Consider the following 22,794-nt stretch of genomic DNA (forward strand, 5'->3'; position numbering starts at 1 on the left):
GGGAGCTGTTTAATGGATACAGAGTTTCAGTTTTGCAAGATCAAAGAGTTTCAGAGATCGGTTGCACAACAATGTGAGTATACTTAACACTACTGAACAGCACATTTAAAAATGGTTATTACGGTAAATTTTATGTTATGACTTTCTTTTACCACAATTAAAACTTTTAATTTAAAAAAAAAGCTAGAAATATGGAGCCGGAGTCATGATCTGGAGGAGCTCACTTGCCCAACTTTCCAACTTTATTCCTAATTGATTCCTAGATTGAACACTTGGTCACTCACACCTGGTTTCTGCCCTCTGAACCCTCTCTCTACTCCCCCCAGGTAGACCAGTAAAAAATGGTCATTTGCCTACAGGCCACCGACAAGATCTCAGTAAAGTGAGGCTTGAAGACGTCATTTTATTGTACTTCACTTTATTGCACTTTGCAGATATTGCATTTTTTACAAATTCAAGGTGGCAACCCTGCATCAAGCAAGCCTATCGGAGCCATTTTTCCCATAGCATTTGCTCACTTCATGTCTCTGTCATGTTTGGATAATTCTTGCAATATTTCAAACCCTTCACCAGCAAAAAGATTATGACTTGCTGAAGACTCAGATGATGGCTAGCATTCTTCAGCACTGAAATATTTTTAATTAAGGTATATAGTTTTTTTAGACATAATGCTATTGCACACTTAATAGACTACAGTATAGCGTAAACATAACTTTCATATGCGTTGGGAAACCAAAAAATCCATGTAACTCACGTTATCACGATATTTGCCTTATTGCAGTGGTCTGGAATGGAACCCACAATATCTCCGAGGTCTGCCTGTACAGGGAAGAGTGTTCAGCTACTTGGACATCATGTCCCCCACGGTGGCTAAAGGAGGGCTCCACCACTCTCTGACCCATCCTGTAACTACCTTCTCCTGCTAACGCAGTTCATGTCCATAGATGTTCTATTCTTGAAGTTCTTCACAACCCCACTGGGAGGAACAATTGTGGAGGCTGATTATTTTCCCAGGATGAAAGGCCCTGGGAATGACCTTCTTGTAACTTGTTGATCTGTATTTGTTCTTTTTCTTTCTCCTGTGTTCATCCCTGATCCATGAAATCTTTCTTATCCTACCTTCTCACCAGTTTTGTCCCAGCTGTGACCTAGTAGGTTCTAAAGTCACTCCCTGACTTACACGGAAAAGCAAGTCAGCTGAGCCGAGCCTGCGAGTGAAAACAACTCAAGTCCAAGTTGCATAACAGGGATGAATGTACACCAATTAAATGCTGCTAGGTCTCCAATGTAAACAAAACAGTCTGGTGAGTGTTTCTCTCACTCTACTACAGGGAGATTGTGAAAACAAGTCACTGGGGTTTTTTGGTGGGAAGAAAGCTTTATCTGACGAGAGTTTTAAAAAGTCCCACGGGGAAGCCAGGCCCTGAGCAGCCTGCCTCCATCAGACCTCTCCTGGCCTGGAAACTCATCACCACTTCATACTTCACTGCTAAAATAACCCACAGCTCTAGGTATTTTGTATACAAAACAAAGAAAGAGAGAAAGAATTAGGTAGTTGGGTTAAGCCATTTTTAATACTTAGCATAGCACAGTTGGGGTCCTATATTACCCTGGTGGGGCAACATAGTGTCCAAGGACAGGGGAGGGGAGCATATGGTGGGAAAGATATGGGGTAATGGAGACCAGGATTATAATCCAGGCCTTGCCACCTGCTAGCTGTATGACCCTGGACAAGCTGCTTAACCTCCCTCGGCCTCGGTCTCCTCATCCGTACACTGAGAATAACAACCCCTATCTCTCTGGGCTCTAGTAGTAGGAAGCAAGGGCAACCACATGTAAGGCTCCCATTCCCTGTCTGTCATACAGTAGAGACTCCATCAATGAGAGCTAGTGTATTGTGTTACTGTGGTCATTATTCAAACCCATGGGTGCTTAACACACTTGTCTAAATAAGCAGACAACTGTTGAATTTTCTTGGTGACAACAAGGGATCCTAAAATTAAACACTTGCTCATAGCTAGTAACAAGGCGGTATTTAAAAAAAATAAAATTAAAGCACCAGTGTGGGAGACATTTTGTCCTTTATACTGCCTGATGGCTTTTGAATCTTGTCTTTAGTCCCTGAATCACAGGCATTAATGCTTAACTTAAACCAATACAGTTGATCTGGCTCGATCAAGACAAGGTTCTTTCCCCCCGTGATGGAAATGTACAGACTGAGCCCAGGGCAGGTGAAACGACTTAGATCTAAGAATAGACACCACTGGGTTTCCGAAGGTTCTGAGTGTCCATACACAATTTTAGAATCTATTAGATCCTTGCTGTGTTAATGAGGCCGCTTGCTGGGAATCCAAATTCCCTTTGTAAACTCCATTAACAACCCACAAGGCAGGTGGGCAGCTGTGAATGTGCTTATGGTTAATAATGTCTTGCCCAGAAAAGGGAAGCAGTGGGAAATCACATCCATTTGCATCACATGCTTAGAACATTAGAGAGAAAGGGGGAAAAGCATGTCTCCTTGGAGAGACATTAGGATGAGCTCAACTCCAAACCCCCCTCTACCTCCCATACCTGAAATAAGAGGCAATGGTAATTGGTAAAGACAATAAGGACGTTTCTCAAATGCAGCAAACCCAAAAACTTTGGGATAAATGTTTTACCCATAAAAAGTTTGCCAAGTTCATTTATGTCCTCAGATGATTTTTTTTTTTTTATTGAAGTATACTTGATTCACAATATCATGTTAGTTTCTAGTGCACAGCGCAGTGATTCGGTTATACACATATATATTCTTTTGCAGATTCTTTTCCCTTATAGGTTATTACAAAATATTGAGTATAGTTCCCTGTGCTATACAGTAGGTCCTTGTTGGTTATCTATTTTATATATAGTAGTGTGTATATGTTAATCGCAACCTCCTACTTTATCCCTCCCCTCCCTTTTCCCCTTTCGTAACCAGTTTGTTTTCTATTGTGAGTCTCTTTCTGTTTTGTAAATACATTCATTTGTATCTTTTTAAAAATTTTTTTGGATTCGGCACTCTCACATGATTTTTTTGGGTCCCTAACAACTTTTTGCCTATTTGTTTGTTTTGCTTTTAATTGCCTCAAGAGAATTTTTCTTAGTAACAACACATGGAAAGTTTTGACTTTGAGAGTTCAGACTCTATTCATGATCCAAGTGCATTTTTAAAATGTTTTTGCTTTTAGAGCAAAAAAAAAAAAAAAAAAAAGGTTTTGATTTTCCTATCTGTGCATCAGTTCAAATCAGCACAAAAAATTTGCTGAATATTACCCAAAACACCCGCGGTTAGGCTGAAAGTAGGGATGGAAAATTTCAGCCGCCAAGGAATTTTTGGGGGGGGTGGGGTGGAGGGGGCAGCAGCACAGGAGGACGAGGGCTGAGAGGGTGTCTCCAGTACCACTGGGAGGAACACATTCTGACTTCTTACCCACAGTTGCCTAAGCGATGCTCCAATGCTTCCTGTTGTAAGTACAGTGTCACCCCAGGGAGCAGAGCAAGTTGAGGGCTGAGCAGTGAACAACATTCCAGTCCCCAAATGCCATCTGTCACACCATAGAGCGTATCACCTCGACTATCTTGGTTTATCTCACCCCAAGTCTCCTGTCATCAGGGTCTGCTCAGCATAAGGACTTTCAGTGGTTTTAACCTTTTTGGGGTCATGAACCTCTTTGAGAATCCAGTGAAAGCTTCCCCACAAGTGTGTACATACATCTCCATTACAACCTTAAAAGGTTGTGGACCCCTCCCCCTAAAGCACAACCAAAAACCTTTAGCTTCAAGTAGCCCAGTTAAGAAGCCCTCAATTTCTCTTGACATTCTCCAGGCAAATTCACGAAGCCCAGCTCTCAAGACTACACCTAAGTTTCTGTGAGTGTCTAAAATAGATAACCAACAAGGGCCTACTGTATAGCACACGGAACTCTGCTCAATACTCTGTAATAACCTAAATGGGAAAATAATTTGAAAAAGAATAGATACATGTAAATGTATAACTGAATCACTCTGCTGTACACCTGAAACTAACACAACATTGTTAATCAACTATACTCGAATATAAAATAAAAATTTTTTAAATTAAAAAGCAATCAAAGAAAGTTTTTATGAGTGTCCATGAGCCACCTAATGCTTTAGTATCTTCAGATTTTATCTGTATGTCGGCAAAAATACACACATGCATGCACACGTCACACATACACCACACATACACTGCTTGGCAAAAATGAAATGGGAAAGCCGAGCTGGGATTGGAACATATTCATTTAGCTTATTCATTCCTGACACTGAAGCTGTTAGAGGGAGTAAAGGTAGCTTTGGCGAGCGCAGCCATGTAAAGAAGCCAGGGTTGGTTATGTTTTTTCCATTCAATAAACAGCACCACTGAATAAGTTTCACATGCTCAACACTCTCCTGCCCACATAAGAAATTTGCTACTAAACACTTACTGTTCCTGCACAAAGCTTATTTATTTTTAAATACTTTGACTTGTTTTTTTTTGGGGGGGTGGGTGGGTGGGTAGGGAGAAAGTGGAGGGGGCATTACTTTTGGCCTCTGGGTCCCTATCCTTCATCTTAAAAGTCTATGAAATAAAGAAATGAAGAACTAAACCAGAACTTTCGACCTAATCCTTTTATTGGCTATATAGGGCCATGAGTTGATTAGGTCTTTAGAATACCTTGATATTATGAACAAGCTAGTGTTTTGACCATTGGACACCTGCCTCACATGCGGACAGAAACACTCATCCTTGTTGGAAGGTACCTGGTCAAACCTCAAGAGGAAAGCAATCCAGTCGAACTCTGACATGACATGACTGGACATTTAAGCCTCATTACACAGGACCCTAATCCACAACATTTGACTGCAAATGCTGGAAAGGATAATTTATGTGCTCAAGGGGACTCTAAGGGGAATGCTAACTGGGATGCAAGCTTCAGGCATAGCTGGATCCAGGGAGCCCTCTTGCCCTCTCTTTCCCCCTGGTCTACTTTCCTTTACTGTCTTCATTCCTAGATCAAGTTTACTGCGTCTGAAAACAAAGATGGACACTGGAATCTGTGGGCATTCAGAGGTGTTAGAGCTAGCAGTCCTAGAAGAGAAAGTGATCTCTCTCTCCCTGCCCCAGCCCTCCAGCCCATTTTTCAAACCTCATGGCGGACTCTGGTTGTCTCACTCCTTGGGCCATTCATTGCAGACCACAGCCTTTCTCTGTGTCATGATTGGCCATGCCTGGACCACATGATCGTCTCTGCAGCCCACAAGAACCACCTGGGATGGGGAGAGGCAGTTTCCCAATGAAAACAATGAGGTTCTGGACAGACAAAAGCAAACATCCACAAAAAAGACTCTAATGTGAGGCACTTTAACACTAAAGAATTCTCTAGCAATGAAGAACTCACTTCCCACCGAAGAGGAAGGACATTCACTTATAGTAATCCCTAATCTAACAATAGCAAGTCACAATCCTCTACAGAAACCAAGCCCTTCATGGTGTCTGCTCTCACAGAAAGCTTCTTGTGGGTGAAAGGAAAAGAGGAAGTAAAGCCAATACTACTGTAAAAAGGAGAAATAAATAGTCTAGAAATAACTGAAGACAAAAAGGTTTCATGCTATTCAGGAAAATACCTCAAAATCTTTCATGTAAGCATAATACTTGCGTTACAGTTGAAAAGAAAAATAGAATGGGTCTGCTTTCACTAGTCAGGTGCAGTAAAGGGCTGGTAGTAAAGAAGTAACGAACAGTAGACTTTGAGGAGCTTATGGAAGGAAAATTCCCTCACATGCATCTTCACCTTCCCCACGAATCTTCTCTAGGTCAGCCTGGGCCTCTGGTCTTTCTTCCTATCACACATTATTCCTATTTTTTTTCCTATTTTTTTTTTTTGGCTGCACCACGTAGCATATGGGATCTTAGTTCCCTGACCAGGGCTCGAACCCCTGCCCCTTGCATTGGAAGCACAGAGTCTTAACCACTGGACCACCAGAGAAGTCCCCCCTATCACACATTATGATGCTGTGTTCTAAAATCCCTGAGCAAAGATGCTCTCTCACACACAGTAAACATCCACAGGCCTCCACCAGCTCCAAATGGTATCGGTTTCTGCATTCCCATGCTCCCTTCAGGGAACCCTCAGGAGGATTCTTCTTCCTCTGCCCATGCTTAGCTGGGAGAAATGGTTTCCTTTCTTTTCCATTCTGCAGTTCCCATTCTTATGAGGCAGGAGCAAAGCCTCAGCCAGGACAGCACACTGAGAGGCCGGCTCAGCAGTGGTCCTCCACTCATTTCTGCCACTGTGTCCTGAGTTTGGGAAAGAGCCCTACCCCCTTCCCCAAGCAAATGCGTATCATTCAGAATCACAGTAGATAACACTACTTATTCTGGTTGTGGCATTCATGATGTGCAACTGCTTTCCTTCCCTCCTTTTTTCCTTTCTTATTTAATTTATTTGCTACTCAAAAGGCGAACGCCATCTGAAATTGATGGTCTGGAGCAAAGAACTGCAAAGAGAAAGCCACCGATGTGTTCGAGCTGGTTTCTGTGATCGTTGAGCCACAGAGGGTTGGGAGACGATTGCAAGGAGCAGGCAATTCACTCCACTTGAAAAATGTGCATTTCCAGTCTCTCTTAAAAAATCAGAAGATCTGGCAAGACTGACTTTGAGTTCCCACAGGGCAACGATGGCTGAGGACAAGGCAAGGCCCTTTGGTTCCCCAGTCTCCACAAAGCCTGCTTTCCTCATTTGCTAGCTGAGCCCTCGCAGGACTTAGGATTGCTACCCTGAGCAGATGTGGGAGAGGGCTGCAAAACAAGGGCACCAACGCTCACTGCCGGCCCAAAGCCTCTTTTCATGACGCCCTTCATTTATCTTCCGGAAAAAACCACAGCAAAGCCAATAGGCTGGTTTCCAGCTCCCACTGAATCTATCCAAACTAACCTGAGCTTTAGTAAATGTGGATGAGGCTACAGTCACAAAAATATCCATCACCTAAATGCCCAATGAACTCATTCCAGATTTTCTAGATTGACAAAATAGTATGCAGTCATCTAAAATGATGTTTACTGTTTATGATACACAAAAAGGTTTATCATTGATAAAAAGCAGGTTTACCTAGAGTATGGTCTTAACTAGGTAAAAGTAAATACAAACAAAAAAGGCTGGAATGAAATATACCTAAACATTGACAATAATTTTCTATAGGTATCTGCTTACAAATTATTTATGCTTTCTTATTCTGTTTTTGTTTTTCCCAATTTTACTAAAACAAGAATACATTCTTTCAAAAACTGAACTAATATTAAGAAGCAAATTAAGAAGCAATGTGCTGGAACCCAGAAAGCCAATAAATATATCCCACTGGGGCAATGGCCATACTGTAGGGTGCCTCTGACTTAATACAAACCAGATCGCCTGCTGCTTGGGACAGCTCTAGCACTTTCTGTACTTTGAGATGAGCCGCAGGAAGGGGTGTGCAGGCAAATAAGAGCCCTGCTGATCTAATTCAGGATGGAAGAGGTTGCTCTTCTCAGATCTACTGGATGGATTGCATCACAGGCTGAAAATCAATATCCAACCACTCTTGTCAAAAGACCTGCCCGTGTATTTAAATAAGTCAATCGCTTATTCCTGCCTCCGTTTCTACATTTGGAAATGGAGATGATACGACCACAAAGATGAACAGGACAGCGTTTATTGACCTCCACCACAACGTGATACCTAATGTCCAGGCAAAGCCTCGCTTGGTAGATTCCAGGCTCATTTTACTGATAAGGAAACAGGCTCAGGTCAACTGAAAACGTGTCTGAAATCCCGGTGGGCAGGTCTGTGGAGGAGCTAGGATTTGAATCTCAAGACTGTCAGACTCCAGAGCCCAAGTTCAGAGGCTTGCCCAAGGTCACTGAGGCAGTGAGCACAGCAGTGATTCCATGAATCAAGGGGCATGAATTATGAGTGGCAGAAAATGAATCAGAAACATCCACCAGCCGGGCAATATGGAAGTGCCAGATAAGAGCCACATGCATGTCTCCTAGCAAGTTGCTAAAACACACTGAAAATGGCATGTGACCAGCCGCTGGAGAGAGGGACTGGAACGCAGACAAAACAAATTGACGTTTTACAGCCTCATTTATTTACAAAAAAAAAAAAAAAAAGAAATTAACAAGGGAAACTTCAATATCAATGAAGTTTCTGTGCTTGCTCCCACGAGGGATGGCTTTTTAATTATTTTTTCAGATGAACTGCAGTCACAGTGTATTTGATCCATACCCGACCCACACTCTTTGGAGAGTTAAAACACATTTCTCCCCAATGTCAAGTTAAAATAAAAACTCATCAGAAACAAAACCACTCTGGGCTCCCAGGGCTCTGAAGAGAAATTTAGTTCTGTTTGGTTGCTGCCTGGTATTAGTGACCTTTGTGCTAAACAAACATTTGGCAGATGAAATCTGAGAATAATTCTCTTTGCATCATTAACCTGAATGTGGAGGTCTCCACTGGGTTTCAACACAAGTGATAAACGAAGAAAAGTGTGACACATTCATGTCTAATATATGTGCCTCCCGACTTGGAGGAATTGCTCTGTGTATCTGGGTACCCTGCAAGGATCCCATTCTGGGGAAGGCAGAAGCCCTCCTCAAAGAATCCCCTTCTTCTAGTTGGCCCCTGCTCTACCTACAGCCTCCTCTCTGTCTCCATATCTTCCCGTGTGTGTGTATGCACGTGTGTGTTGATATCACATGTATATCTGTCTGCCAAACACTCACACGACTCAACACAATCTGCTTTCACCTTGATCCCATTCTGCATTTTTAAAACACCATCATCCACGTGTAATAAAACTTCACAGAACTATACACACACAGAAACACACAAATGAGTGCACATAAAACAGATAAAATCTGAATAAACCCCATGAATTGTACCCCCCATGCTCATTGCCAATTTTTTTTGTTTGTTTTTTTGTTTTGAATTTATTTATTTTTTTATTTTTGGCTGCATTGGGTCTTTGTTGCTTCACACAGGCTTTCTCTAGTTAGGGCTAGCGGGGGCTACTCTTTGTTGTGGTGCATGGGCTTCTCATTGTGGTGGCTTCTCTTGTTGCAGAGCATGGGCTGTAGGCATGTGGGTTTCAGTAGTTGTGGTTCATGGGCTCTAGAGCACAGGCTCAGTAGTTGTGGTGCATGGCCTTAGTTGCTCCACAGCATGTGGGATCTTCCTGCACCAGGGCTCGAACCCACGTCCCCTGCATTGGCAGGCGGATTCTTAACCACTGTGCCACCAGGGAAGCCCCATTGCCCGGTTTTGATACTGTACTACAGTGATGCAAGATGTTACCATTGCGGGAAAATGGATGAGGGGTACGGGGAACTTCCCTGTATTTTGCAACAACTTGTGATTCTATAATTGTGCCAAAATAAAAAATTTTAAAAAACTACATCCTCTAATAATTCCTTGAGTACTTGGAAAAAACAAACAAACATGACAATGAAGTTCCTTATAGAAAAGTTAGGACAAAAGAGGCAGGAGTCTCAGCTTGTTTGATACTGGTCCTCTTGGTACCTGTTATGGGCTGAATCATGTCGCCCCCAAAATTCATATATATAAGCCCTAACCCCCAGTACCTCAGCATGTGACTTACTTGGAAATAGGGCCTTAAAGAGGTAGTTGAGGTTAAATAAGATCATATGCGTGGACCCTAACCCAATCTGACTGGTGTCCTTAGAAGAGGAGGAAATTAGGACACACGAAGAGACACCAGTGATATGTGCACACAGAAGGAAGACCATGTGAAGACACAGGAGGAGAAGGCGCCATCTGCAAGCCAAGGAAAGAGGCCTCAGAGGAAGCCAACTCTGATACCTTGATCTTGGACTTCCAGCCTCCACAACTGTGAGAAAATAAATTTCCATTGTTTAAGTCACTCAGTCTGTGGTGTTATGTTATGGCAGCCTTAGCAAAGCAATACAGTACCCAAATCCTGCATGCCCCATTCACCTGTTTTTGTCCCCTAGTAACAAGCCCTCCAGCCTTAACATCCCTCGTAAAGAGGGAAACGGTGGCTGAGTGTGGCAGGAAACTGCATCAAGTAAGGAACGGAGGTCCCAGCACAGAAGAGTCAAATTTTAGGTGACCTTCCCTGCCCGTGAGAGGCTGGTGCTCAGCCAGCTGTGGAGGTACCAAACGTGGAAGAGGGATCACAATTCCCCAGAGTGGACCCAGAGGGCAGAACCAGAGACAGTGTGTGGAAAGCTGTAAGGAGACAGATTTCCAACACAACATAAGGGCAATTTCCTAATGGCTATCATGATTCCACACAGAATGAACAGCGGAGTGAGGGTATGCTGTCCACAGTTCTGGTGAGAGGTGAGCAGAACACGGAACCCACCAGCTCTGATCTGTGCTGATCTCTGCTTAAAGCACCATGAAACAGGGGCACAACCTCCTTCAAGAAACCCTGATGTGAACTGTTAGCCAGGCCCCCTCTTCTTTCTCCTGCCCTTCCTTCCTCCTCCCAACTCTCTATTCTGCCTTCACACCCGTTCTCCATTCCCATCGCACCTCTCCCCTTGGATTTGAGACACACGGCTCTCTTCTCACCTTCCTGACTCCTCTGATATCTATTTCCCAAAGACTTCAGGCTGGCTTGCAGAATGCCCCTACTTGCACCTGACCCCCTGGAGCATCCACCAGCCCTCTGCACCCAGCCCCACCCACCCCAGCCTTGCCACAGATCCCAGACGTACCTGGAAAAAACATCACTCTCATGCCCGGGGCTCAGCCCCATTCATTATCTTAGACAAGTTACTTAACCTTTCAGAAGCACAGATCACCTGTCTTCTTCGTTTATAACAGTAAAATTTAAAAAACAAACCCATGTTCAATGATAGAGCGCATTAAATATTACAGTATAGATCCACAAGGGAATATTCGTATGCAGAAAGAATATCATCGAAGAATATTTAGTGACATGGGGAAATGTTCATGAAATATTACGAGAGGAATACAGTAGCAAAACATTATTTATTATAAACACATTTTTTGTGTGTGTTGAAAAGCATACCGATGCAGAAAAAAGGATTTTATACAACCATAAAGCTAAGGGTAATTATTCTTCAATGATTCTTTTTCTATACTTCCAAAGTTGTCAACAGTGAACGTGTAATACTTTTTAACTAGAAATAAAGTTATTTTTAAAAAATATCCTTACCACTCTCATTTGGAGCTTTTTCCTCCCCAAGGGAAAAAAAGAAAAAAAAAAAAAAAAGACAAAACAAGGCACCAACCAATTGCCATAGCAATCTAATGAAAGGACCCAGCGAGTCCGTTACATTAGCCTACTTACTCTTGCCTACAGTACAACCGGCTGTGCTTTGAACTCGGAGAAACAGGGCAGCTAAGAAAACTGAGCTCATGGAAGGTCCCAACATGGGTTAACAGCACGAGTAATTCCCAAAGGGTCGATTGGTGGACCCCACTCACGCCACCGTAGCAAACGGTTCCCACCGCCACTCTGCTCCATCAGTCTCTCTGGGAAGAAGGAACGCCACGTGCTACCCACGGGTCACCGTCCAGCCACGCTGTGAGGCTTGGCTCCACACTGTGTGGTCCTGAAAAGCCTGCCAGCAGAGCCGCGTCCCCATTCATTGGGTTTTGTCCCCTGGTAATGAGCTCCCCTGGCTCCCTCCCCAGGCTGGGCAGGAATGGCCAGAGAACAGTGCCAGCAGGAGAAGCCCCTTGTGAATGACCATCAAGGAATCCAGGAGTTTGGCAGTGACTCACTCACAAGAGGCTGAAGCAAACAGTGACTTGGGTGGAAAATATCAGCTTGATTTAATATGGAATGCTTCCCTTTCCCCCTGGCTGTAGGGGGTCTAGGGCATGGCCATAGTTGTGCCGAATGCACTCAGCTGGTGACCCAGGGGCAGGGCTTGTCACCAGTGGCCTGTGGCCAGAGCGCTGCATAGTTATCACCCCCTTCCCTGCTTACACCCGCAGGAAAGGAGCAGCTGTGAACAACCTGTGCTTCACACTGGCAAGATTTAGAAACCTTTCAATCTCCAATTTACACTCACATGTCAGGCATATGATCAGATGGCTAGATGGGCCTCTCTCTCTTACCAGCTCTGCAAGAGCTGGAACCAAGGGGCACACATGCTACGCCACCCCAGTGGATACCATCAACACCCACAGTCCCAGCACCAGTCCCTTCAGACTGTCTTTCTCTTGCAGGCAGTTAAGAGGCCATAAGTCATACCAATCCCATTCAGCAGGCTCCCCCAAATACTTCCCGAAGCCAAATTAAGTGGCTTCAGAAACTAGCTCCCTATTAGAGGAGATAAATGCTAAAATAGTCTCATGATCACAAATACTTTTTATGACCTGTACAATAAATGACTGAATCAGTTATGCTCTGCATATGCATGGTCTTTTTAAATTGTTCCTGGAGAATTCAAACCATGCATGGAATAAAAGGCCACCTACCGAGGCCAATCTGTGCAGAGAGCTTGCTCTCTGTTGCTCCCTGTAAACACAGACCCAGGAAACAAGTTCAGAAGCACTCAGGAAGGCCATCTCCACAGTCCTGTACTGTCATATTTTGGAATTTGGCCAGATGCCACCAAGATGCCCACACACCACACAAAAAGACACTCCCAACTCTGTGAATGTTGAACTATCATAGAGGAAAGGGATGCCCAATTAGAAATCTGGTTGAGACTTTCCTCCTACCAAAGACTCACTGTAAATCCCAGAAATAAGGTCTCAGAAAGAGAGAAGGGCCTGTGCCTGGTATGGTCAGCCCTGTGGCCCAAGCCTCCACCTCCCACAAAACCAGAATGAGGCCACATCCTAAAGCTTTGTACCGACAGACCAGGTCCCATCCAGTGCCAGGAAATACCACAGCCTAATTCATCAGGGCGGACTTCTGGAAGAGGGCTCTGAGCCTGCTGTTCCAGGCAGGGGCCCCCAAGCAGAGGTGATTTACCACTGGTGTGACTCAGGAGGCATTCTGGGGAGACATTTTTCTACTTGATTTCCTCATCAGAGACAAGAACTCAGCTTTTCACTCCCCATGTCCTTCCATGTGCCCTGATTTATCTACTTGCTGTTACTGCTACCAAAAAATATCTATCCTAGGGTCCTAGAGTGATACTGGTCAGGTCAGAGACCAATGGCCCGGATGGACCTGGGGAGACTCTTTTGGCTACACGCTGTGGCCCATGTCCTGGTCTGCAACAGACTCACGAGGAGGGGCTTTCACTGAAGCCTTAAAAGCATCAAAATGTAAATGATTTCCTTAGACCCCTCTCCCCATTGTGCCCACCTTTAGACACAATTATGGAAACCCCTAACCACAGGGAGAAGCGACTAGCCATCTTCGGCCTGAGCAATCTTCTCTTCTACTTTGTGTTTCACAGGTAGGTCCACAGGGCCTCCATCCCTTGGATGGGGAGATACATATTCTCCACCTTTCTTTCCTAGAGCCTGTTCACAGAGGGCTGAGACATACGACATATTTATTCAACAAAGTCATCTACGCCACAGTTGGGACAGAAAGTCACAGAGGAAAATTAGCATTCAGGTGTGTAGCTGTTCTGAACCCTCCTGTCTCAGAAAGCTTGGGCAGCGTATGGTGGAAACTTGTCAGATAGGAAGTTTTTTGACAAATTCTTATCAAATTCTATTTTAACCTAAACTTCATATTATAATTAACTTTATACTCCAAGGCACACCGCTTTTGGGAAGCACAAAGCTTCCGTGGGTGGATATAATTTTTTCAGAGCTTAGCACCCAGTGACTGGGGGCATGTCATACAATCCAACAGCTTGTGGGAGGCAAAATTAAACTTGGTAAACAAGAAATGGAGATGCTCGGCAGGCCAGCCCTCACCCTACAAATGACCACGCGGCAGTGCCTAGACGCAGTGAAGGAGCCACGTTTGCTGTAAGTGTAATTCACCATTTGGATGTTTCTTAACCCAACACCTGCAAATGGCTTCCATCCTTCCAGTACAAAATAGCAGAAACCATTACAGCACAAAACATTTTTTCAAAGTTCACATGTACCTTATTTCTTCCCAAATATGCAGTTCCAGTGCATACCCCGTTACAGAAAAAAAAAAAAAAAAATTACGAAAAGTTACCAACTTTGAATAATACCAAACGCTGGGCATGCAATCCCCTTTCTCTTTGACCTTCAACAGGACAATGACCAGGAGATCATTTTGATGATTAAAAACAGGGTTTCCAATGTGTAGATCCCCAAGTATTCCTCGCTGGCTAATGCCAAAGAGCCCAAAGTCCAAACATACATAAAAAGGCAGATAAATAAACATAAAACTTCCCCTGACCATGGCTTCCCACTCAAGGTTTATTGAGGCTCTAGCACAGCAGAGGTCAAATTCTGCTGCGCATTGGAATCACCTGGGGAGCTTTTTAAAAACTACATGCCCAGGATGCACCCCAGACCAACTACCCTAAAACTTCTGGAGGTGCAACTCAGACATCAGCATTTTCCAAAACACCCGAGATGTGTATCCAAGTCTGAGAATCAGTGCTCCGGGAAAATTAACACTTCAGGGGCCCACGTTTCCTTCTCTTGTTAACATGCCCTGGTTACTGACACTGAGAATCAACCAAAAGGGAACCGCGCCCCCGGCTCTGGGGAAGCTCCTTACCTATGTAGAGCGAGGAGTCCTTCCTCCGCACGTGGTCGTCGATGTAGGAGACGCCCAGGGGCTGCACGGGGGTAGCACCGATGCCCAGGAGCACCTGGGCCCCAATGAGCAGCAAGTACATCATGTTGGTGGCGGTCCGGCTGCGGCAGATGAGGTCCGGGTCGGGCCCCTGGTCCCCGCCCGAGCCGTTGGCGGCGCAGACATCGCGGCCCTCGGCACCCCAGCGGATCTCGCCCGCCTCGTACTTGTACTGGTGGGTCAGGAACTCGGGCAGCGCCGACAGCAGCGCGCCCAGGGCCATGACGATGCCTCCGCAGCCGATGAGGCGCGGCCTGTGCCCGCGAGCCCCGAAGTAGCTCACGAAGAGGATGAGCGCCAGGTTGCCGATCTCGAAGCTGCTGGCGATCACGCCCACGTCGGCGCTCTGGAGGTTGAACCTCCGCTCCAGGGTGGTAAGGACGCTCACCTGTGGGGTGCAAAATGCAATCTCAACGCCAGTGCTGATGGAAACCACCCGGGAGGCCCCCTTCCCGTCGCGCAGCGCACCTGCCCATCGCGGATCCTCCTGCCTCGCAGTTTTTCGTTTTGTTTTGTTTTGTTTTTACCAGCTGTGCCAAGTGATTTAAACCTTAAGAGTCCAAAAACCGTTTACTTAGTATGATAACCCTAATTTAATGGTTAAAGAATTAACTTCCATCGGGGAAGAAGTTTTCCTTGGCATCTGTTTCCATTCTGAAAGATTCTGCCTCACTGCATAAGAACGACCTCTGCATCCCCACGGCCGCCACCATTTAAGGCTCATGAGTCCTGTGAAAGTCCTGAAGTCCACAGCTTTCACAGGCTCTCTCCCAACTACATCTTATTTATGAAGTCCATGCTGGAGGATATAGGGTCCACGGGCTTTTTACCAGGAGGTTATTAGCAAAGCATACCGAAGAAAATAAAAACACAAGGAAACAAAAACCTGGGAGGGGAGCAAAATGGACAAGCTAGATTAGCTCATTAGGATAATCATTAGTTCTTCACTTCCTTCTGGAAATTTCCAAACAGTGGACATTTCCCTAGAGGTAAAGACATCCCTGAAGCCCTGACCTGTGCACTCTAGCCCCACCGAAGTCCCTCGGGTGGTAGAGTTTGATGACTTTCCCCACCTTTGCATCTTTGTCTGCCCTTCACCTGTTTAACAAATATCTAGTGAACATCTGCTGTTGGCTTCACAATGCCCTAGACACGAAAGATAGAAACAGGAGGAAGGGAGGACACCTGGCCTCAAAGATGCCACCTAGCAGAAAGGTAGACATGTATGTTGGTTACATGTTACACTCATGATGCAAAATCACAGTAGGAGGGTCAAGAGGAGGTGCGTCATTTTAAGGCTCCTTGAGGTGGAGAGAAAATGCAAATGGCCTCCCTGTCCTGCTGTTTGCAGGTTCCACGCAGGGTATTATCAGCAAGGTGGGAGTCCCTGTCGTAGGAGTCCTAGTTGGGCAGGGAAGAACACTCCAGGCAAAAGGAACAGGGCAAGCAAAAGTTGGATGGCATGACTTCATAATGGAATGGAACGTACGTAGTGAAAAGATAGGTTGGCAACAGACTATAAAGAGCTACAGAGGCCACCCTAAAGGAATCAGACAATCCCCTGCAGTGTGGTGGAGAGAATGCAGAGCCTGGAGGGAGGAGCAACGGGTTTGAATCGCACCTATTATTTCCTTAATTAGCTCTGTGACTTTGGTCAAGTTACTTAACCTCTTCAAGCCCCTGATTTCCATGAAAGAGGAATAATAATGCCTACCTGGCAGGATGGACGTGAAGATTAGACATAACGTATGAAAAGTCTGTTAGCACAGAGCAGCCTTTCCCTACATGGCCAGAGAGCATCGAGAGAGGTGGGGAAGCTGAGGGGTGCAGAACCAAAGCTCTGGGGTCAGAAAGCCTGGGGCCATCGTGACTGTGTGACCTTGGGCAAGTCACCCCATGCTTTCACTGTCCCATCTGTAAAATAGGTATGAGCGCTACCTCTTAGAGCTGGTGCCAGGCATAAACACATGTATGTATAAATGCTAGGTAAGGGCTATCCACAGCCACGATCACCATTTATCCTCAGGTATGGGGAACAGCAAAGGCTCTAAAAACATGAGAGTGACTCAGGTATGGTCAGAGTGTGGAGAATGGATGGAGTGGAAGAATGCAGGAGTGAATGCCAGCAGAGAAAAAGGCTGGACTATTATTGAGAGAAGGGAGAAGAAAAGGTCAGTACCGTGGCAATGGAAATGAACAGGAAAATCTGAGAAGCATCAAAGAGGCAGCATTACATCTTTGGGGAGATCTGGCTGCCTCTGCTGAGTGACTGGGCATGTGCTGCTAAGGAAAGTAAGGAAGAAGAGTCAGTGGATCTAGCCTTCCTCCAAATGTATAAACATGGGCACTGGTGTCAGCATCCCTGCATCCACAGCCTCTCTGCAATGTCCACATACATACATACACACACACACACACACACACACACACACACGTGCTGATTAGCATGCCTCTATTCTATTTACCTTTATTATAAAAAAAGACACTAGCCCAGTAATTCCTGTAGCCTCATTTCAACCCCACACATTTAAACAGACTCCTTTAACCCAGGGGTTTTCAATGCTACCTTCAGATTGGATGCACTTGGGAAAGCATTATAAAAATTTCAGATGGGGCTTCCCTGGTGGCGCAGTGGTTGAGAATCTGCCTGCTAATGCAGGGGACACGGGTTCGAGCCCTGGTCTGGGAAGATCCCACATGCCGCGGAGCAACTGGGTCCGTGAGCCACAACTACTGAGCCTGCACGTCTGGAGCCTGTGCTCCGCAACAGGAGGGGCCGCGATAGTGGGAGGCCCGCGCACCGCGATGAAGAGTGGCCCCCGCTCACCGCAACTGGAGAAGGCCCTCGCACAGAAACGAAGACCCAACACAGCCAAAATAAATTAATTAATTAATTAATTAAAAGAAAAATTCATGTAAGTGACATAAAAGAGTTTATTTAAAAAAAAAAAATTTCAGATGCCTGGTCCCTCTGTGAGTTTCTAAGCCAGGGCAACCTGGGTCCCGGGATGTTGTTAAAGCCCCCCCAGGTGATTCTATGTGGGTTAGCACAGCGCTAACACAACAACACAAACTACTGCAGCCTTTCCATCAGCACTGGGCCTGGGGGTGAGCTCTGCAGGGCAGTACTCAACACTGGTACAGGTCCCCGATCATGACCAAGGATGGGACATCTGTGTTGCCCTCGATCGCCGGCATTCCGATTCTGATTCCTGTTTCCACTGTGCTTCTAACCAAGTCAAGGCCAGCTCACAACTCATGCAGCCCTAGTTAATTATTTTTCAAGCACTAAGTACTGGCCATTGTCGAGAAAAGAAGTTTAGCGAGTCCTGGTCTCATTAAAATGGCTTTCAAACTCTCCCAGAGATCCTTCCGAAAGGTCTGGGCAAGTGAAAACAAAGGTTTCATTTAGTCCCTTCTTTCCTTCGTAACACAAACAAGCTCGATGGAATAAATGCTCTAACAGAGGCTTATAATAGGTAACGCCATGTGGAAGAACAAAGGCAGACAGCCTGACTGCCTGAGAGGTGGGGAGGGGCCTGGGGGGTTCACTCAGGCCTTGATGACGGGACTTGAGAGATGCCTAAAAGAAGCTAGATGCAGAAGTGGACGCATGTGGGCAGGGTCCCCTGGGTTCACCAGAGTCACCTTGAGCAGGCTGGCAGGTCTGCAGCCCGGTGACCTCCACCTTGGGAGTAAAAGGGCAATGGCAGTGGGAGGAAGGGTGGCAGAAATGGAGCAGAAGTCATATTTCATTTCTGTCACAAGGCTTCACGACATCCGTACTATGCAGATCTGAAACATGACAACTGCTCCATTCCAGCAGGTGTACCCTGTCATAAAATATCACACAGGTGTGGACATTTATGATGACATAAGAATGGTGAGGAGAGAGGCAGCTGCAGGCAAAACAAAAAGAATCCGCTCCTCTAGAGAGGGCAGGGGCCTGTGCCTGCCGCTCTTGTCCTGAATCAAAACTGCTCTTTGCAGAGCGACCCACAAGGGTCACAGGAGTAGTACGGTCCTTACCTCCTTGACCCCGTGGCCTCTTGAAAGCCTCAGGGACACCTCTCTGGCTCCAGAGTTAAGCTACACAAACATTCTGAAAAGATGCTTTGTGGATCAATTAGATCAGAGGCTAATGTCTTCACTCAAAACACAATTTGGAGAAGCTGGACTAATTAAGTAGGCATGAGGCCATAAACCCACTTGCGTCTTTTACGTAGCAAGGAACAATCCAGCAATAAGGAAGATGCCTGCTAACGGCAATGGCTGTCTGTACTTAACGGGTAACAGGACTGATGGAAATGTCTTGATAATTAGACACGGAGGAGCCGCAACTCCAGGAGGAAAAGAAAAGAGGAACTGTCCTCACCTTGCACCAAGTAGATACAAAGTTATTATTAAAAGAATGCAATATTTATCAGGTTTCTGCTACCACGATTCAAAAACAAAACAAAACAAAAAAACCCGCCTGCATTTCAGAATCTCCTGGAGCACTTGTTAAAAATATAGATTCCCAAACCCTGAGATGAGGCCCAGGAGTCCAGGGTATTATAAAAACCCCCTGGGGGTCTGTGGTGCCCAGAGTTGGGGAGGGGTGAACACCACTGACATTTCAGGTGTCCACACACACACTCACCATCAGTCGAGAGCTATGGTTCTCAACCTTCACTGGCAGCAAAATCACCTGGAGGGTATCGGACTGCTGGACCTCCCCCAACCTCAGAGTCTCTGATTCAGTGCATCTGGGATGTGTCTGGGAATTTACATTTCTAACCAGCTCCCACGTGATGTGGATGCTGCTGATCTGGGGACCAGAACTTGAGAACCACTGCACCACTGGGCGCTCCATCCTCAACAAACCTGTCTCCCCTCAAGCTTAAAGAGCTTGTTTTTTGTTTTTTGTTTTTAATTAGATGCCAATTAAAAGCACTCCCTCATTTCCAATTCACGTCCAGTCTCTTCTCTATGGGAAAGCTGGGTGGCATCTGGGGGAGGTTCACCTCCTAGGGAGTCTGAGGTGCACACTCCGGTCACCTGCCGAGACGGGGGCCCAGCCCAAAAGGGAGACCTGCGGACATGCTGTGAGACAGGAGGCACCCAGAGACCAGGGCCAGGGACAGACGGGCCTTTCCTCACCTCTGAAAGGGCCAAGGTTATCAGGGACTCACGGAAGAAGCCAAACTCTTGGAGCAGCAGCGGAAGCTCAGAATTGCCCTCGTGAGCCCTCCCACAGTCTATTTTCTTATTCTGGCTCAGGGAGTGGGGACTAGACTAGAATCACCTGGAAAAACACACCAGCACCGCCCCCCCCATGCCCAGCCCACCACCACCAGGACTGCGATATCATGTGTGAGAGCTGGGCCCGGGCATGAGTATTTTCCAAGCTCCCAGGTGATTCTAATACACAGGCAGGCAGAGGTGTGTGTGTGCAGAGACTCCTGGTATAGCCCCTGCACAGGGGCTGAGTGTGCAGGGGTGGTTACAACATCGCACCCTGGTCCTATCCACGTGGCGCTGGACCACCAGAGCCTCAAGTTCAAATCTGGCTTTGAGAGCACTTGGCCACGTCAATCTTTCTGAGCTGTTTCTGCACCTGTGCGGTGAGGATAACAATACGTGCATCATGAGGTCGTGATTCAGCAGCTGGCGCACAGTAGGTACACTTAAAAGAGCCGCCCTCATCCCTGGCGTGCATGCTCTGTGTGACTTCCAATTCGATGCCACACAGAGCCTGCTTGGCGGGAGGTGCAAGGAATATAACTACGGCTGAGAGAGAATCCCTGCCCTGTGAGGGTTTACAACCTGGGGAGAGCAGAAAGAAAGGGTCCTAACAGCACAGCCTACTATGCAGGGTCACGCAGTAAAGTGGCAGGGGGCTTAAGGGAATGAGAACACACCTTTGGCTGCATGTGGAGGAAAATCGATCTGGGATGCAACAAGGATGAATCAGATCTTAATAGATGGGCAGTGGGGGTGGGACCACAACATTTTTTTTTAAACATTTTATATTGGAATATAGCCGATTAACAATGTTGTGACAGTTTCAGGTGCACAGTAAAGTGACTCAGCCATACACAAACATGTATCCATTCTCCCCCAAAACTGCCCTCCCATCCAGGCTGCCACATCACATTGAGCAGAGTTCCCTGTGCTGTACAGTAGGTCCTTGTTGGTTATCCTCTTTAAATACAGCAGTGTGTACATGTCAATCCCAAACTCCCTAACTATCCCTTCCCTCCACCCTTCCCCTCCCCACCCTTCTGGGTAACCATATGTTGGTTCTCTAAGTCTCTGAGTCTGTTTCTGTTTCGTAAGTAAGTTCATTTGTATCATTTCTTTTTAGGTTCCACATATAAGTGATATCATACGATATTTCTTTCTCTGTCTGACTTCACTCAGTATGACAATCTCTAGATCCATCCATGTTGCTGCAAATGGCATTATTTCATTCTTTTTTATGGCTGAGTAATATTACATTGTATATATGTACCACATCTTCTTTATCCATTCCTCTGTTGATGGACATTTAGGTTGCTTCCATGTCTTGGCTCTAGTAAACAGTGCTGCAGTGAACACTGGGGTGCATGTATACTTTCAGATATATTTCTCCAGATATATTGCCAGAAGTGGGATTGCTGGGTCATATGGTAGTTCTGTTTTTGGTTTTTTAAGGAACCTCCATACTGTTCTCCATAGTGGCTGTATCAATTTACATTCCCACCAACAGTGCAGGAGGGATCCCTTTTCTCCACACCCTCTCCAGCATTTATTGTTTGTGGATTTTTTGATGATGGCCATTCTGACCGGTGTGAGGGGGGAGGAACGGCAAAGGGGAAATTCAGAGCATCCCTGGGGAAAGGGAGGAAGACCTTTTTGGCCTCAGAGCGCCATGAGGAGATAAAACGGCCTTGAAGACTAGGTTGAGGGTTGATTTGGGGGTCCCTGGGGAGCCAGGGGAGGTTCCTGAGCAGGAGCCATCCTTCAGCAACACTATCCTGGCAGGTGTGGCGCAGTGTGGAGGGAGGAGAAACTGCCCAGGCAACTATTTCAGCAGAGCTGGTGAGAAACGAGGCTAACGTAGGGGCGAGCTGGCAGAACCACAGAGAAGGGTGCCTGTGTGTGATGCCTCAGATGTAAACAGCAGCAGAGCCACGGCTGATGGGAGGCCTGGGTCAAGGAAGCTGGAGCCGAAAAGGACCCTGGGGAGCCTGCCGTGCCTCGATCTGGAGCCCGTGTGAGGGCTGAGGGAGCTGCGAGGCTGGGGAGAGCCCGTGAGTGCAGAGAACCTGCATCTAAAAGCCCCTCTGCTGGGAGAGGCACGGGACACCACAGCCCAGCAGGCCGCCACCCGGGGAACATGGAGGAAGCTGTACCTTCAAACAACTCGCCCAGCAGCGGGGCCCAGCACTGTTGGGAGCAGATGCAGAAAGAGTGTGGATGTCGACCTCACATTAAACTGTAGTCAAAGAAAGGCCCAGAGGTCCCCTTACTGGGGCTCCTGAACAGGCATCAGCACACTTTTTCCGTGAAGAGCCAGACAGTAAATATTTTCGGCTTCTGGGCCACTTGGTCTCTGCAGCAACTCCAACTCTGTCATCCTAACACAAAAGCAGCATCTGTAAGCAGTATGTAAATGATGGCCACGGCTGTGTTCCAAGAAAACTTTATTAACAAAAATAAGCCGTGGGACTTCCCTGGTGGTCCGGTGGTTGAGACTCCGCCTTCCAATGCAGGGGTGCGGGTTCGATCCCTGGTCGGGTTCGATCCCTGGTCGGGTTCGATCCCTGGTAGAGGAGCTAAGATCGCACATGTCTCGTGGCCAAAAATCCAAAACAGGAAACAGAAACAATACCGTAACAAAATTCAATAAAGACTTTAAAAGTGGTCCACATCAACAACAACAAAAAATCTTTAAAAAAAAAAAAAAAAAAGCCATGGCTGGATTTGGCCGCAGGCCACATTGCCAAATTCCTGCTCGCTTCTCCGTCAATCCAGTTCGGAAAACTGCCTTATTCC

General features: G+C 46.2%; 1 protein-coding gene and 1 long non-coding RNA gene across 3 annotated transcripts in view; one reads left to right on the forward strand and one right to left on the reverse strand.

Moving 5' to 3' along the window:
- Positions 1-22,794, forward strand: part of LOC309654686 — a 1,153,334-nt gene that overhangs the window by 865,597 nt on the left and 264,943 nt on the right. The window lies entirely within an intron of this gene.
- Positions 1-22,794, reverse strand: part of SLCO3A1 (solute carrier organic anion transporter family member 3A1) — a 320,904-nt gene that overhangs the window by 243,679 nt on the left and 54,431 nt on the right. For both annotated transcript variants that reach the window (XM_082449080.1, XM_082449079.1), the window contains exon 2: positions 14,695-15,160. In XM_082449080.1, coding sequence (XP_082305206.1) covers positions 14,695-15,160 — 466 coding nt within the window. The remainder of the gene's footprint in view (positions 1-14,694; positions 15,161-22,794) is intronic.

The sequence above is a fragment of the Balaenoptera physalus genome, assembly GCF_965194825.1.
Source record: "Balaenoptera physalus genome assembly, chromosome: 2".
NCBI classification, from domain to species: Eukaryota; Metazoa; Chordata; class Mammalia; order Artiodactyla; family Balaenopteridae; genus Balaenoptera; species Balaenoptera physalus.